This window comes from Mus pahari, chromosome 13 (assembly GCF_900095145.1).
Source record: "Mus pahari chromosome 13, PAHARI_EIJ_v1.1, whole genome shotgun sequence".
Taxonomy (NCBI): domain Eukaryota; kingdom Metazoa; phylum Chordata; class Mammalia; order Rodentia; family Muridae; genus Mus; species Mus pahari.
Window position 1 is genome coordinate 96,085,602 of NC_034602.1, and position 18,474 is coordinate 96,104,075.

The 18,474-nt window shown below is 37.3% G+C and overlaps 1 protein-coding gene and 1 pseudogene across 1 annotated transcript in view; one reads left to right on the top strand and one right to left on the bottom strand.

The window, feature by feature from the left end:
- The window catches only part of Ccdc18 (coiled-coil domain containing 18), a 98,433-nt gene that overhangs the window by 16,616 nt on the left and 63,343 nt on the right, over positions 1–18,474 (top strand). Inside the window, exons 7-10 of the mRNA XM_029545195.1 lie at positions 5,437–5,533; positions 11,534–11,655; positions 14,709–15,000; positions 18,113–18,237. Coding sequence (XP_029401055.1) covers positions 5,437–5,533; positions 11,534–11,655; positions 14,709–15,000; positions 18,113–18,237 — 636 coding nt within the window. The remainder of the gene's footprint in view (positions 1–5,436; positions 5,534–11,533; positions 11,656–14,708; positions 15,001–18,112; positions 18,238–18,474) is intronic.
- On the bottom strand, positions 3,822–4,694 carry LOC110330489 (annotated as a pseudogene).

Genomic DNA, 18,474 nt, shown 5'->3' on the forward strand with positions numbered 1-18,474 from the left:
GTCAGCAAGAGCTTCTTGGCATCAGCAATAGTGTGGGGGTTTGGTGTCTGCAGATTGGATGGATCCCAAGGTGGGATGGTCTCTGGATGGCCTTTTTTTTTTTTTTTTTTTTTTTTTTGTCCTTGCATTTCCTTTAGATAGGAACAATAGGGTTAAAATTTTTGAGATGGATGGGTGACCTCATCCCTCAACTGGTGGCCATGCCTATCTACTGGAAATGGCCTCTACAGGCTCTATCTCCCCTTTGTTGGGTATTTCAGTTCTTGCCATTCCCGCAGGGTCCTGGGAGCCTCTAACTTCTCTGGGGTCTGGGACTTTGTAGTGGCTATCCCCAGTTCTCCATCCCCCACTGCTACATATTTCTGTTCAATTTCCTGACCCTCTGTACTTCTGTCTCTTCCCATAGCTGATCCTACCCCCTGAGATTTTCAAAGTAAACATTACATTTACGCGTGTGTGTGTGTGTGTGTGTGTGTGTGTGTGTCCCCACATATCGGACAACTTATAGGAGTCATTGTTCTCTGTTTACCTTGTGAGTCCCAGAGATTGAATTCTGAACCCTATGCTTAGTGGTAAATGCTTACCAAGTCATCTCTTGGCCCTCCTTAAAATTTTCACCTGTTGATTTTGTTACTGATATTTTAGACTAGGATTTTTTTGAGTGATATTAGTAATGATTATTGATATAATGATATTTATTTCTGAAATTAATTTCCTTTTTTGTTTTGTTTTTTTTTTTTTTTTGGTTTTTTTCATAGCTGAGGACTGAACCCAGGGCCTTGCGCTTGCTAGGCAAGCACTCTACCACTGAGCTAAATCCCCAACCTGAAATTAAGTTCTTATTTAAAACAAACAAATTAGTTTTCTATACTTACACTGAGAAAGTCTTTACTATTTCATCTAAATAAAGTGTTTTATATATTCTTTTAAAAATTGATTTATAAATACTATAGAAAAAGAAAGTCAATTCATGAGAAAGTGATCAGTTTACTTTAGAAATATATAAATAACAAAAAAGTCTGTTTTATGATTTTTGTTTTTTGAGATGAAGTTTTGCAATTAGTCCTAACCAAGGAGCTACTTATTTATTAATGTATCTAACACAGAGTTTTCTTCGGTAGCCTAGGTAGACGTGAAATTGTATATGATCCTCCTGTCTCCCCTTTACAAGTCCTGGGATTACAGGTCAAAGGCACTAGGCCTTGCTGGAATGATTAAATACTAGGAAATTTTACATTAATAATATTTAAAGATTTAAATTAATGAGATTTTATAGAAAATATGATTAAGCAGTTTTTGTTTGATCTTGATTTTGTATTCTGTGTTGGGCTCAGAGTTAGTGCTCATGCATATTAGCAAGCACTGTACTAACTGAGCTGCATCTGTAGCCTACTGCATCTTTTGTGTAGGATAAAAAAATAATCTGCATGTAAAAACTTCTTAAAATTTTTACTTATTTATTTATTTATTTACTTATGTGTATGAGTGCTCTGCTGCATGTACACACCTGCATGCCAGAAGAAGGCATTAAATCCATTTGTAGGTAGTCATGAGCCACAATGTGAGTGCTGGGAATTGAACTCAGGACCTCTGGAAGAGCAGCCAGGGTACTCTTAACTGCTGAGGCATTCTCCAGCCCCCATAAAAACTAACTAAAGGTTTATTTATTTAATGTATATGACTGTTATGTCTGCATATGTATATGTGCACTACTTACATGTGGTGCCTGGTACCCATGGAATTCAAATGAGGACATCAGATCTCCTGGAATGGGAGTTATAGGTAGTTATGAGCTGCCATTTGCATGCTGGGAACTGAAACTTGGTGTTCTGAAGAGCAGTAAGTACTTTAACCACTAATTTATGCTGTAGCCCCATAACCTACATTTTTATATTTGACAATAAAACCTATCTTACAGATTTATACTATGATATATGTTAGATTATAAAGAAAGTAACCTCAGATACTCAGGAGTCTTAGAAATGAAGTCTACAAGTTCAGGTAAGTTTAGCTGAGCTTCAGAATGAATTCACCTCCAGCCTTGACAGCTTAGGGAGCTCATCTTTTAAAATAAAGTAATTCAAAGAGTGCTGGTGATATACCTCAGAACATCATTAGGATGTACAACTAGGTTCAGTCCTCAGAGCCACAAACAAACAAATAAATAAATAGGTAGCATTGTCTTCAGTAGGTTAAGTCTTTGCTTTCATTTGCACTTATACTCCTACATAGTACTATGAACATGGAAGTTATTGTTTCACGTAAGTCCATTTGTAAGAGCATTTTTACAGAAACATTTGTTATTTGTTAGGCAATATTTTATAGTGGAAAATGTTTAGATTTGGGATTAAGATTTTACCTCTCATTGTCTTTATTACCTTGGAAAACCATTTAATTTTTAAAACTTCAGCTTTTTATCTATTAAGTTGATATTGCTTTGTCATACACAAGAAAAAGAAACATGTAAAATAATGTTATATTGTAAAGTACTTACAAATTTTAATTATTATGTAAAATTTGTGATTTAGTACCCTAAAATTCATACTCACTCAGATAATCTTTATACTTGGGCATTTAAAGAGATAACAATATGGGGAAACCAGATTTAGAATATAACAGCTAAAAAATATAAAAGGAGAGCTGCTAGTTTCCCTCTGTAGTACTTAGATAAGAGATGGTAACTAACCCTAATTCTTTCTTTTCATCTACTTTTCCCTTTCCTTCCTTCTGCTCCTTGTCCTCCCTTCTTTCCTTCTTTTCTTTCCTTTCTTCCTTTTGTAAGGGAAATAAATGGGGCAAATACAGATGATGACACATACTTGAACTTAAAAGTAAAATTAAATATTAAAGAAAGAAGAAAAAACTAAAAAAAAAAAATAACAGCTTGAAGAGTTGAACATCACAACTAAAAATGTTTATGCAGAACCAGGCACACATCTTTAATTCAAGCACTTGGAATGCAGAGGCAGGAGAATCTCTGTTCCAGGCCAGCCTGTTCTACCTACATACAGAGTTTCAGGACAGCCATGACTACATAGAGGGACAGTCTCACCAAACTAAACCAAAAGAAACCAAACCAAACCAAACCAAAAGAACCCTGTAGATTTAGGTATTATACTTTCACTTGAAATTTGTTTATAGTTAAAGAAGCTGAAAAATAGAAAGTAAAGTTCCTGAAGGGAAAGGTTTAAGACTATAGATGGAACAATTGACTTTGCGTAATAGAAGAGTTACAAGTTTCCCTGATGTGATGGAGTGATTTTAAATATTAAAAAATTAAAAATGAAGCCGGGCGTGGTGGTGCACGCCTTTAATCCCAGCACTTGGGAGGCAGAGGCAGGCGGATTTCTGAGTTCGAGGCCAGCCTGGTCTACAAAGTGAGTTCCAGGACAACCAGAGCTATACAGAGAAACCCTGTCTCAAAAATCCAAAAAAATAAAAAAAAAATAAAATAAAAAATTAAAAATGTTCTTGTATGGGAATGATATTGATCAATGAAGCTTAGTGTTCTCAGTTAAGTTTGAGAAGTATGAAGAAAGTCAGGCTTACTCAAAAAGTAAAAAGCAGGTTTAAACAGTGGTAGTAAATGGATTCTTATTGTTTAGTTTTCTATTAGTAAATATTACAGGTTTTTTCATTTGTTTGTTTTTTTCCAAGACACTATGACAGGTCTCACTATGTAACTCTGGATGACTTAGAACTTATTGTGTTGATGCTGCTGGCTTCAAACTAAAAGAGATAGGCTTGCCTTTGTCTCATGAAAGTTACTGGGTTTTTTTGTTTGTTTGTTTGTGAAGCTGTTTAGTTAGGTTGTTAGCAGTTTAGAACACCAGTTTGTGTGGATAAGTCCCATTTGTCAGGGAGAACTGAGGTTGCATGTAGCCCTGGAGCTGAGGAACAGCGTTGGTCTTTGGCAAAGTCTGCGAGTTCATAGTTCTGATTAGCCTTGCGCTGCACTGTAATCTCATGTTTCTCCTTTTCCATTTTGAAGATCTCACCTTCCTGGTGCCTGTGCTTGCACAGCTGGTTCTTTTGAAGTAAGCATCAGCCAGGTGTTTGGGAATTTTAACCTTGCTGATACTATCTTTTGTAGAGGTTGCAACAACAAACTTCTGCACAGAGGAACTTTGTTGAGGGCAAGAGGTCCAGTCACAGTAGCAAGCCACTGCCCAACTGTTTCAGGAAAACCACTCTTTTTCCTCTGTGGCCCCAATGGGGATGATCGGGACAGTCCCAGGAGTGATGCTGGCAGGCAGCCTTCTCAGGTACTGACAGAAGGGCTTTTTGCCATGGCTCAGCAGCTTCTGAGACACATCTTTGGTAGGATAATACCTAGGCATTTTTCAAAGCTTCACCACCTAGGTACCACCATTCTTGTCACCACCAACTTGTGACAGTAGCAAGGATTTTTTTCTTTCTTCTTTTCAACCTTGGACTTGGCAGCTGAGTATTTCCTTTTGTACAAGGGCTTTCTGGAATATATAGCAGATCGGGAGTGCCTGCCAATTCCTCTAACCAGGACAGGGTTTCAGCTGCAATGGGGCTTCCCTTTCCTGGGCTTTTTAACTTTAGGGTTACCCTTTTTTGGCTGTGCCAGTGGCTGGGGCATCAGTGGCAACAGCATTACCACCAGACTTCTTGGCTGGAGGTCTCTTCTCTTTTGTATTGGGTTTCTTGGCTTTTTTGCCTGCCATCTTGAAAGATGGGAAAGAGCTTGTTTTTGTTTTTTTAAAGTAACTTAAAAATTAACCTTTGCATGGATTATTGAATTGAATATCTAACATTTTATACTATAATTGGTTTTATAAGACTTGTAATCTTTAGAAATTTATTTTTCAGTGTAAGGATGCTTCTCTACTGTTTTTCAGATTAGGGGGTAGAATTGCCTATACATAGGAATGTATGTATGTTTCAAAGTTGATAAGTATTTATGTTATATTTTGTTTATGTTGTTGGAGTGAGAAAGTTATTGTAGTAAAACCAATCCCCACAGTAAAGCCTGATACTCTGTTTTGGTTTTAAAAAGAAATCTACTTCTATGCTAGGAAAGATGATTCCCTTGGTACCCACTAGCCACTATTGCATGCACGTATCTGTATCTCAGTACTGGGGAAATGGTGACAGGTGGAATCTTGGAACTTGTTGGCTGTCTAGTCTAGCCAAAACGATGAGCCCCTAGTTCAGTGTGAGACCCTGTTCCAAAAAAATGAAGTGGAGAACAATTGAGGATGAGACTTCATTGACCTTTGGTCTCCAAATGCATGTCCAAACACATGGATAGGTAGCCATGTACACATACATAAAAGCATGTACACCACATGTGTCCATACACATACACGACACATACCCATGTGCGTATCCACATGTACATAAATTTGCTTAAGGATTAATTTCTCAATGTAGAGAATTCCTTTCATTATTTCTTTTAAACGGTAGAGCTGAGCGACAAAGGAATGAAGCCCTCTATAATGCAGAAGAACTGAGTAAGGCCTTCCAGCTGTACAAAGAAAAAGTGGCTGAAAAACTGGAAAAGGTGAGAGAAATGTTTGTTCAAACTCAATGTCTTGTGTTACTGTCCATAGTTAAAAGTGGATAATACATAGAATGTTTTTAACCTATGGAATAATAATTTTAAAGATTGTATTCATAATAAAATAACATTTTTATTTCAATTTAGAAGTGGTAGTGCACTCCAAAATCCTGGCACTCAGGAGGCAGGTGGATCTCTGTGAGTTCAAAGCCAGCCTGGTGTACAGAGCTAGTTCTAAAACAGCCAAGGCTACAAAAAAACAAAAAGAACAACAACAAAAAACTAACCAAAATAAAAACCCTGTTTTGAAAAACAAACAAACAAACAACAAAATCCCCAAACTTTTATTTCAAAATGATTTTTATTTTGTGTGTGTGTGTTTTTTAAATCATTTTAGTTTACATATATATTTGGAAGGTGGGGGGCTATATTCACATGAGTATAGGTGCCCATGGAGGCCAGAAGAAAGTTTTGGATCCCCTTGTACTCAAGTTACAGGCAACTGGGAAATGAACTTGGGTCCTCTACAATAGCAGTACCTGTTCTTAACCACTGGATTCTCTCCAGCCCTGTTTATCTTTTGAGATGACCTTTCATGAAGTTGTCCACAGTGCTTCTGCCTCAGCCTCTGAAGTAGCTGGGATTATGGCTACTTGGAACATTATGTCCAACTATATAAAAGTTTCTAAAATATTAGTTAAGGAAGGCGCTTACCAATAGTTTTATTATCAGAAGAAACTTTTATTAAAGGAAGAGTAAGCACAAGAAAGAGAACAAATATAGAGAAAGAAGGAGTAGAAGAGAAGAAGTTGGAATCAGAAAAGTAGAAGCAGGAAATTGTTGGCTGTATTCAATAGTGGAAATCTTGGGCATTAACAAATTTGTACAGAGAGAAAGATGAAAGGTACAACTGTGGAAGATGATAAATAGAACAACTTCTGATGAAACTCAAGAAAAAGGAAGACCAAAGTGTGGATACTTCGCTCCTTCTTAGAAGGGGGAATAAAATACCCATGGAAGGAGTTACAGGGACAAAGTGTGGAGCAGAGACTGAAGGAAGGACCATTCAGAGACTGCCCCACCTGGGGATCCATCCCATATACAATCACCAAACCCAGACACTATTGTGGATGCCAACAAGAGCTTGCTGACAGGAGGCTGATAGAGCTGTCTCGTGAGAAGCTCCACCAATGCCTGACAAATACAGAAGTGGATGCTCACAGCCACCCATTGGACTGAGCACAAGGTCCCCAATGAAGGAGCTAAAGAAAGGACCCAAGGAGTTGAAGGAGTTTACAGCCCCATAGGGAGAAACAACAATATGAACTAACCAGTACCCCCAGAGCTCCCAGGGACTAAACCACCAACCGAAGAGTACACATGGTAGGACTCATGACTCATATGTAGCAGAGGATGGCCTAGTCGGTCATCAATGGGAGGAGAGGCCCCTGGTCCTGTGAAGGCTCTATATCCCAGTGTAGGGGAATGCCAGGGCCAGGAAGCAGAGGGTGAGTAGGTTGGTGAACAGGGGGAGGGAGCAGGGGGTTTTTGGAGGGAAACCAGAAAAGGGGATAACATTTGAAATGTAAATAAAGAAATTAATAATAATAAAAAAAGAACAACTTCTGAAATATACTGAAAAATGATCAAAAAGTTAGGGAAGTAGGTACATATAGAAAAGCTGTGGCAATTAAGCATTAAAAAACAGTTATCTAAAATATATAAATGTATAACATTATAATGGAACAGATTATTTTGTATTATTAATATGTGCTAGTTTTAAAAAAAGATCATTAAGAAGGCTGCCACTCTCAGATGTTTCAGATTTGTCAAGAGTAGTCAAGAATGAGACAGCTGCAATGGGAGAAAAGAAGTGTCAGAAAAAGTAGTGGCTATTCTGTATATTAAGTCAAGAGGAAATGAGTAGTAGGGAACAGGGATAAGAGAGTGGAACTCGGCAACTATAAGGTTATTCAAGATGTTATAATTGCAGAGAATATGCTTGTTTTGTTTGTGATAATCCTATCACTGTGTAGTCCAGACTGGCTTTGAGCTTACTTTTGTCCCAGATTGACCTGGAGTTTATGATTTTCCTTTCTGAGCTTCCTAAGTGCACCCATATCTGCCCAAGAACTTCTTTTTAATCAAGTACAGACATATTTCTCCCTTAATGGAAACATATTGATGAAAATGTTTAAAAAATGTTTTCCATAGGAAATTTGAAGGATTTTTATATGTTTTTGGTCTACTGAAATTAGACGATTTGTATAGCATGTTGCTAAGACGATTTGTATAGCATGTTGCTAAGACGATTTGTATAGCATGTTGCTAAGACGATTTGTATAGCATGTTGGGTGAGAAATAAGAGGGACTTTGGAGATATAGGGTGAACACTTCTCATATAAAATTGAGATGAAAGGAAAAGTAGTCAAAGCCAAAGTTATCAATGGGAAAATACAAAAGACAAGAGCGTAACAAATGAACAACTGGCAAAAGAAAGTAAGAATGGCTAGACTCTATAAGTCTAGTATAATACTGCTGTATGTATGAGGAAGAGTTCAGCAAGTTGTCAGTCATTAGGTTCTAAAGGAGAAAGACTGCATTTGCCAATCCTTTGCAGTAAAGTTGTAAATACTATTTACATTCTCTCTCCACTTTCTCCCTCTTTCTCTTTCTGTATCTCTCTCTGTCCGTCTCTCTGTCTCTCTCTGTGAGTGTGGGTGTGCATGTGTGTATATGTGTGTCTGTGTGTGTATGTGCACCATCCATAATGCGCATGTGGAGATTAGAGGACAACTTAGGAGACTTGGTTTTTTCTTTGTACTATGTGAGTCCTAAGAGAAAAAGCAGGTCATTAGGTCACACTGAAATTGCCTTTTTCACCAAGACAACTTACTGGCCTGTAAGTAAATACCATTAAACCATATAAAGTATTAATATCTTACTAGATCTTGCAAATTGAAGAAATCAGAAAACTATTTTGAAAGCCTTTGTGAAGGTTCTCATGGGAAAATATATATATATATATATATATATATATATATATATATATGTGTATGTATATGTATATATATATATGTTTTTTTTTTTTTTTAATAAGCCCCATTTAACTGGGACTGGCTTATAGGTTCAGAGGTTTAGTCCATTATCATCAAGGCAGGAGCATGGCAGCATCCAGGCAGGCATGGTGCAGGTGCAGTTGTAGCTGTGAGTTCTACATCTTTATCTGAATGAAGGCTGCTAGGAGAAAACTGGCTAGGGAGCTAGGATGAGGATCTTAAGCTCATGTCCACAGTGACACACCCAGTCTAAGAAGGTCAGACCTGGTGTGTGAAATTTTAAAAAAGAATGGCATGGTTCCGGAGGGCTGGCCAGCCATGCACTGGCGGGCAAAGGCTGACCTCTTCTTACCTTATAGAGACTCTCAGACTCAGATCTCCAAAATCTCTCCACCCAGCTCTAAGTTCCCACTGGTACATTGCTACCATACCAGCCCCATGCTTCAAAACTCCTATGTCCTTTTGTGGTGCACATCTAGCAAACCCATGCTTTCTGTCTGGAACCCACTTGAACTGCCACATGAAGGAAAACACCACACAAACTTAGTTCAGAAAAAATGGTAATTCAGTCACTGGGCACAACAACTAGAATCCTAATCTTGTAAACCATATTAAATCTAAATCTTCCGGTGGTGACTCTGAACCTGGGAGATACTAGCAGCTGCATCTTGTCTGCTCGATCTCCTCATCCAAAAGCCCCTATCTCACTCTTGCTTCCTCTCATCCTCCATCCAACCTGGAAGTCCCACCTACTCTCCCAGTGATTGGTTCCTTCATTCATTAGGGATGGGTCACAAGAAGTCACCTGAGTACATGACTCTTTCCTTGTTCCAGATAACCCTTCCTGAGAAAGTGGAATTAACATCATACAATAGAACCAGGGCTAGCCGGGCTTGGTGTCGCTTGCCTTTAATCCCAGCACTTGGGAGGCAGAGGCAGGCAGATTTCTGAGTTCGAGGCCAGCCTGGTCTACAGAGTGAGTTCCAGGACAGCCAGGGCTACACAGAGAAACCCTGTCTCGGAAAAAAAAACCACCAGGGCCATCCACACCACATACCTACTCCAACAAGGCCACACCTCCAAATAGTGCTACTTCCTTGTCTAGGGATACTCAAACCACTACACTGTCTTAATCTCCTTTCTAGTTTATTAGACTTTACCCAGGTGTGTACACCCATTCATATACATGTATAGTATATGTTTTATACCCCTTCCTTTTATTCTGTTGGTTCACAAATTGTAGACATGTGTACATGCTACTGGATTCTGAGGATGGTCACCCTGATTGTGAGTCTTGCCACCTAGAAAATGACTAGATTAGCCTTCCTGAGGTAGATTGAAGGAAGAACGCTGATTTTGTTGTTGTTTTTCCTCAGTATAACTTACATGGCCTTTTCTTTAACTCGGTGTCATGATGACATTTTGTAGCCTTCACTTTTTTTTTTTTTTTTTTTTTTTTNTTTAATTAAATTTCAAATGTTATCCCCTTTCCTGGTTTCCTCTCTCGGGGAATGTATGTCTTAAAAGGGACTTTTAGCAAGGTGATAGAGGAAAAATACTTGTAGAAGGAATGTCTTCAAAGAAAAAGGAAAATGTAATAGATTTGTAAAAATGTACTTAGTGTTAGTAGTTTTAAATTTTGCTATGTAAAACCCTGTAGTTGGATTGATAAAACAAAGAATAACATAGGAAATGGAATAGGTTCATTCATTCCTCCACTCATGCTCTAACCTGAGCATTATTGTAATTTATTATTATTATTATCATTAATTGTGTGTGTACGTGTGTTAGTGTGTGTGCATGTGTTAGTGTGTGTGTATAACAGTGTACACAAGACAGTCTGAGGAGAATTGTTTTTCTCTTTCCACCTTTATATGGTGTCTTAGTTAAGGTTTTACTACTCCAACAAAGGCCTAACATCCGATAGTGCCACTCCTTGGACCAAGCATATTCAAACCATCACATATGGTGTCTTAGTTCTTTTCAGGTACTGTGACAAAACACCGTCACCAAAGGCAATTTATAGAAGAAAGTTTTTAATTTGAGGCTTATGATTCCAGACAGTTAAGAGTCCATGATGGCAGAGCTAATGATGACATTAACTGCAGATGGTGACAGAAACTGCTGAGAGCTCACATCTGGATCTACAAGCAGGAAACAGAGAATACACTGGGAATAATGGCAGTCTTTTGAAACTCCAAATCCACTCCAGTGATAAACCTCTTTCAATAAGGCCACACTTCCCAATCCTTCCCAGACAGTTCTATCAAACATGAGTCTGTGGGAGTCTCATTTAAACCAATGCATATGGGTTCCAGAGAAGAAACTTAGGTTGTCAGGCTTGCATTGTTAAACAGAAAGTACCCATACCCACTGAGCTACCTTGTTTGCCACTTGTATTGCAGTTTCATTGGGAATATTTTAAATTTTCAAAAATTACATTTCTGACTGGTGAGATGGCTCAGAGGTTGAGAGTGCTGACTGCTCTTCCAGAGGTCATAAGTTCAAACCCCAGCAATGACAACCCTGGAGCGAGCAGGGGTCTGGAGCAAGTGTGTGTAGTGGGGAGCAAGAGGGAGAAAGGGAAGGGGAAAAAAGAATGAAAAAAATTGAATTTCTGAAACTATTGAATTACTTGCATGTGCAGTCCCTATTTGAATTGCTTGCCTTGTTCATGTTTAGCTTGAGCATTTTGCCTTCAGGTGACATCATTCTTGCCAATCTGTTACTGGCCCTTAAGCATTTCTGAATAAGTAGTAACATCGTCCTTCCTGTCTTTTGTGTTATATTGTTTCCTTTTACTACAGTACCAGGAACTTAAATATAAGGAATACTTAGCCTATTCCTGTTTCTTTCCAATATCACTACTCATAGTTTTAGCTTGAAACAATGTAAAACTTATGATTATAGTAGTATATTCACTTAAAACTATTTTTTGTTTTAGGTTCAAGTTGAAGAAGAAATATTAGAGAGAAATCTTAGTAACTGTGAAAAGGAAAATAAAAGGCTTCAAGAAAAGTGTAATCTGTATAAAAGTGAACTTGAAATTTTGAAAGAGAAATTCAGGTACTTTATTATGGAAAAATAATTTTGATGTGTAAGTGGAAAAAAAAGGAAACATTTAAAAACACATTTTTACTGTAAATATGAACTTTTTAGTAATGTAGAAGGCTAAGATTTGTGACTGAAATTTTCTAGGTATAAAACTAATGTTAAGGGGCCTGTGAAATGGCTCAGTGGATAAGAGTACCTGACTATTCTTCCAAAGGTCCGGAGTTCAAATCCCAGCAACCACATGGTGGCTCATAACCATCCATAACAAGATCTGATGCTCTCTTCTGGAGTGTCTGAAGACAGCTACAGTATACTTACATATAATAAATAAATAAATCTTTAAAAAAAACTAATTTTAATATAAGATATCTTAATTCTAACACATTTATAAATATAGAATAATGCAAATCAATACAGACAAAAGTTTTTAGAGTGTAATTACATTAGCTAGCTAGTAAATATGCTTAAATAGGAAGAAAATCAGTCAGTGCAATTTTTTTCATTTATAAAAAGGGGCAGGCTTTCCATAGTCAAGAACGTAGATTAGGGACTGCTGAGGTATCTTGTCAGATGAAGACACTTGCTGCATAAATCCACTGATCTGAGTTTGAATGCTGGTACCCCATAAAAGGAGAAGGAGAGAACCAATTCCACATAGTTGTCCTTCAACTTTTACATAAGTGCTATGACACATGCTGGCCCCAGTCTCTGTCTTTCTCTGTCCCCTCCTCCCTCACACACACTAATAATGATGATCAATGAATTTAAAAAATTTAAGTTAAATTAGGTTAAAGATGTTAACTGGGTCTTCTGACTCTGGTGTTCTATATAACATAGTTTTTTCATAACTAATAATTTTGGTCAACTTTCAGCAGGTAATAATCCATTTTTATAATCTCAAACTCAAGGTGGAGAGAACAATCAATATTTTTTTCTAATTGTATAATTATAGCACATTTTCCTTAAGGTAGATACATTTAGTATTTTTTTAGACAAGATAAAGTTACTAGAGTAATTCCTAGAACCTCATGCTATCAATTATAACATATACTCTGAGAAATGAAATTATACTCTAATTATAATTATACTCTGATAATACTAATTATACTCTGATAATACGGATGACCACTAAAATTTTTGTCTTACATTTTATAAAATAGCTTTTGAGAAGATTTTGTTTTTATTTTAAAAGTATGTGTATGTGTGTCTGTTTTAGGGGGTGAGGTATTGTGCTTGTGAGTACAGTGTCTTTAGAGATCAAAAGAGGGCATTTTGGATTTCTAAAGCTAGAGTTACAGACAGTTGTGAGCCACTTGACATGGGAGCTGGGATTGGAACTTACGTCCCCATGTTAGAGTAGCAGAGGCTTTTCATTTCTGAGTTGTCTCCCCAGTCTTTGTTTTTTTTTTCTAAGTACCGACTTTTTGTCTCATTGATTCTTTGCATTTGTTTGTTTCCATTTCAGTAATTCCCTGCCTTTTTTTTTTTTCCCCCAAGATGATTTCACTGTGTAACAGCTGTGGGTATCCTGGAACTCTCTGAACACCAGGGTGGACTTTTAACTCAGAGATCTGCCTGCCTCTGCCTCCCAAATTCTGGGATTAAAGGCCAGCTCCTCTGTTCCCAGTAATTTCTGCCTGGTTTTAATTATTTATTCCTATGTTTTTATGAGTTTTTTTTTTTCATACTTTTCTTTTTTCTTTTTTTCTTTTCTTTTCTTTTCCTTTTTTTTTTTTTTTTCGAGACAGGGTTTCTCTGTATAGCCCTGGCTGTCCTGGAACTCACTTTGTAGACCAGGCTGGCCTTGAACTCAGAAATCTGCCTGCCTTTGCCTCGTGAGTGCTGGGATTAAAGGCGTGCACCACCACGCCCCGCTCACACTTTTCAAGACAGGGTTTCTCTGTGTAGCCCTGGATGTACTGGAACCTACTCTGTAGATCAGGCTGACCTCAGATCTACCTGATTCTACCTCCTGAGATTAAAGATGTACAGCACCGTGCCCAGCATAAATATTTTTCTTTGCAATTTGTTTTCAGAGAAATTCTGTCCAGAGACATACAGTTTAAGCAGAAGTTACTTAGCAAAGCAAAGCAAAACATGCATACCAAAGAGAGATTGGAGTGGGTTGTCCTGAGGCGGCAGGATAGTAGCCCTTAGTTCTCTGTGTGGATCCTTAAAATATTTTTGTAGTGGATGACATATTCATGTGGGTGTAGTAACCTTTTTTTTTCCCTCCCAGATCATGGGGAACAAGATCTTCCCAGAATCTTCTTGAAAGTTCACAAAGATGAGAGGGGCACAGTTGTCAAAACCACATTGTGGTAAAGATTCTTTGAGTATACAGTGTTTTGTTAGTATGCATGTGTGGCAGTTAGGAAAGTGCCCTGGCACCTCAGTGGGAAGACTACAACTGCAGCTTTAAGGACGTTTAACCACAATGAGGCATTTTTATAGTCAGGACACAGCTCTCAGTAGTTCTCTGCTTACCTCAGAGCTTAACCCTCATCTGCCAGGTGTTATCATCCTTTTCTCCTTCTTTCTCACACTGTAGCCCAGGCTGGTCTAGAGGAACTATATAGCTCAGGCTCTGCTCAAACTTGGAAGAGTTGTTTTGCCTTCATCTCTTGGTTGCTGGTAATACATGTGGGCCACTATGCCCGTCCTCTCATCCTTGTATCCCTAGGATAAATGCCATTGGGTCATTGTGACTAATCTTCAGTATGGGTGGTATTCAGTGTGCTGGCATTTTGTTGAGGATTTTTGCTATTTATTTATTTATTTGGTTTTTTTGAGACAGGGTTTCTCTGTGTAGCCCTGGCTGTCCTGGAACTCACTTTGTAGACCAGGCTGGCCTCGAACTCAGAAATCTGCCTGCCTCTGCCTCTCAAGTGCTAGGATTAAAGGCATGCGCCACCACTGCCAGATAATTTTTGCTAATTTTATGTAGGATATTGGCCTATACTTTTCCCTTTTTTGTTGTTGTGTCCTTGTTTTAAAGTGAGAGTATTTAAAGGTGATTATTGTAAATGTGTGCATATTTCACTTTAATGCTTTTTTCTTCATAGGGAGTTAAAAGAAGAACATTACACTGGAAAAGAAAAATTAATGATTATGGCAATGAAAAACTCAGAAGTCATGTCACAGTTAACTGAATCTAGACAATGTATTCTGAAGCTAGAGAGTGAGTTAGAGGATAAAGATGAAATATTACGAGAAAAGTTTTCTTTATTAAATGAAAATCGAGAATTGAAGGTTCGTGTTGCAACACAGAATGAACAACTAGAGTTATGTCAGCAGGACATTGATAATTCAAGGGTGGAACTGAGGAGTTTAGAAAAACTGATATCCCAGATACCAGTAAGTATGTTTGAAAAGAAATCTAGCCCACCTGACTGTTCAATGGTGTTAAAGAGCGTCAGTCATTCTGTGACTCCTTTCCTAGCTTCTGTCCTTGCCCTTGCTTGCTCAGAGGCGCTTTCATCTTGTACCTATTTCCCTCACACTCACCTTTCTACCCTTTCACCCTTTCTTGTTCTCTGAGATGCATATATAGGAACTGCACAGAATTTTTGAAGAGTTTTACTGAAAGATTTACTGAAGGATTATGTGTTGAAAATTCAATCCTTTAAAGTATACTATTGCTAGGCAGTGGTGGCGCATGCCTTTAATCCCAGCACTTGGGAGGCAGAGGCAGGCAGATTTCTGAGTTCAAGGCCAACCTGGTCTACAGAGTGCATTCCAGGACAGCCAGGGCTACACAGAGAAACCCTGTCTCGAAAAACAAACAAACAAAAACCAAAAAAATTATACTACTGAGCTGAGTTTTAGGTACATATCAGGTTTGTAGCAGTCACTACAATCCAGTCTTACATATTTTTATTATACCTAAAATTTCCCTTGTGCATCTTTACAATTAATGCACCCCACTCTGGGAAACCAATAATAGTTTATATTTCTATGGATTTGTCTTTTCTGGACATTTCATATGAATATAGTTATAACAGCATGTGAATTTTCTCACATCTGATTCCATATTTTGAGGGTCATTCATATCGAGACATACTAGTATTTTATTTCTTTTTAGTTTTGAATGGTACTCAGTTGCGTGCATGTATTGTGTTTTATTTAGGCAGTGGTTGGTGAACATTTGCTCTATTTCTGCTTTTATTCTATGTAAATAATGCTGCTGTGAATATTGGCATAGAAGTCTGTTAGCATGTTCTAATTTTTTTTGGATAGATATGTACTAGTAAAATTTCTTGGAAATAAACTGTTTAGAATTCTTCCAACAATTCTGTCAGGAGATTTTTCACCTTTGAGGAATAATCACTCAATGACTAGTGGAACTGTCATCAATAAATAATGTCAATTATGTTAAATTTTAACATAAATGTATCATATATAATATCATAACACATGAATATCCATATATATATATATCAGTATATAAATGTATCAGTACCATATAATACAACAATTTGATATATGAATACTAATAAAATTAAACTGTTAAAAATAGAAATTAAAAAAAAAGAATTCTTCCAACACCAGTTTTTTTCTCCGCATCCCTGTCGACATTTGTTGTATGTCTCACTTATCCCTTTTAGTTATGTGAACTGGTGTTTCATTATCATTTTCATTTTTTTTTTTTAGATTTATTTATTTATTTATTATATTTACATATAATACACTGAGTACACTGAGTACACTGAGTACACTGTAGCTGTCCTCAGACACTCCAGAAGAGGGAGTGAGATCTTGTTACGGATGGTTGTGAGCCACCATGTGGTTGCTGGGATTTGAACTCCAGACCTTCGGAAGAGCAGTCGGGTGCTCTTACTCACTGAGCCATCTCACCAGCCCTCATTTTTATTTTTTTGATTGCTGATGTTGAACAGTGTTTTATATTACTAAAATAGTGTTGAATTTTAAATATTCATGTTTGTCAGTGAGATTAGATAGGTGAAGAAATTTGACATTGACAGGTATGAAATAAGGTAAGAATGAGAAAATGATACATATGTCATTGTATGTTTCACTTCAGAATGGATGGTAGACTGCATGGCAGATTTTACAAGTTTTAAAGTATTGTCAGTCATGGAAGTATGAAGTTAAAAGGAACTTGGAAATCATCAGATTTGATAATGTTATTTGACTAGTGAAAAAATATGGGTGCAGGGAAATACTAGCCTAACAATCAATTAGCAGGAACAGGTTCTGAGCTCCTTGCCTGTTGCAGGAAATATTAAAAAAATGAACCAGCATGTTCACATACTTGTGCTGGCAACTCTCTGCCCTGGCCCCTGGTGGCCTGAACTGACTGGAAATGGCCAATCGGGGGCAGGGTTGCAGCATGGGGTTAGTGTGGTAGTGATCCCCAGGAGCTGGGTAGGGAGGTTTCCGGAGGTCTGAGTCATAGAATCTCCATGAGATAAAACAGGTTGGCCTTGTGAAGGAAAATGCAACATAAACTTAGAAACAACAGTCAATAACTGGATCACTGGGCACAACAATTAAAATCCTAACTTGTAGACCGTATTAAATCTAAATCCTCCGGTGGTGAATCCTGATCCACCATTGAAACCAAGAGATACTTGTAGTTATATCTTGTCCTCACACTATCCCTGTCCAAAATGACCTCTCTTCTGCTTCCTCTCTTCCCCTCTCCAACCCAGAAGTCCTGACTACTTGTCCAGTGATTGGCTCCTTTATTCATTAGGGGATTGATTACAAGAAGTTATCTGAGTATGACTCACTCCTTGACCACAGCCCCTCCCAGGAGAGAGGAATTAGCATCAACATACAAATAGCACCAGGCGCATCCACAACACTTGCCTTTGTTTTATCTGCTTTTCTTAGATGTTACTTACCAAGATTTTAGTATACTGTCTGTTCACTTTTAAGACTGAAACATAGTATGCAAAAAAAATGTTCTTTTTAATATACTCATTTTAAATTGAAATCCTTATTGTGTTCGGAGTCAAGAGTGACTTCACATATGATTCTAAAAGTGGCTACTATACATGTTTCATCCTTTGTTTCATAAAGTGCTAAGTCTGATTTGGAAGTGCAATTTTTTTAATTTCTAGAAAGCATGAGATGGTTATTGTTTGAAGTTTTTAGTCATTGGTTGTTTTGTTCTTTGTCATAACTACTTTTTAAAATTTTGTATATTTTTGAAATTTATGTGTATTCTTTCTATCCATATCTTAAATATTGCTATGTATAAATGCATCTAGAATGATTTTGCTTAATGAGTTTTGAAAATACTGTGTACATTATTTGTGCTTATTATGTTTTGAAATGTATTCATATTGATTTATAAAACTCAAGCATGCTTATACATTCTATTGATAAATAACTAGATTGTTTCCATGAAATTGATATTTTTTTAGCTGAGTGTTAAGGAGAAAACAGTTGTATCACATATATATTTTATGTTTATAAATGTCTGCTTTTACACTTGCAGTTAAAAAGAGAAATAGTTGGCTTTAGGTCATCTCTTCGTAAGCACCAGATGAGTAGTGTTTCTGACAAGGAAGACAAATACATTGGCTGCTGTGAGGCAAATAAACTCATGATTTCTGAATTGAGGTATACTTTTCATTTTTTTTTTGTTTATTTATTTATTTATTTATGTATTATATGCAAGTACACTGTAGCTGTCTTCAGACACTCCAGAAGAGGGCATCAGATTTCGTTATGGATGGTTGTGAGCCACCATGTGGTTGCTGGGATTTGAACTCAGAACCTTTGGAAGAACAGTCGGTGCTCTTAACCACTGAGCCATCTCACCAGCCCTCAATTTTTTTATAAGATATTTTTTTTTAA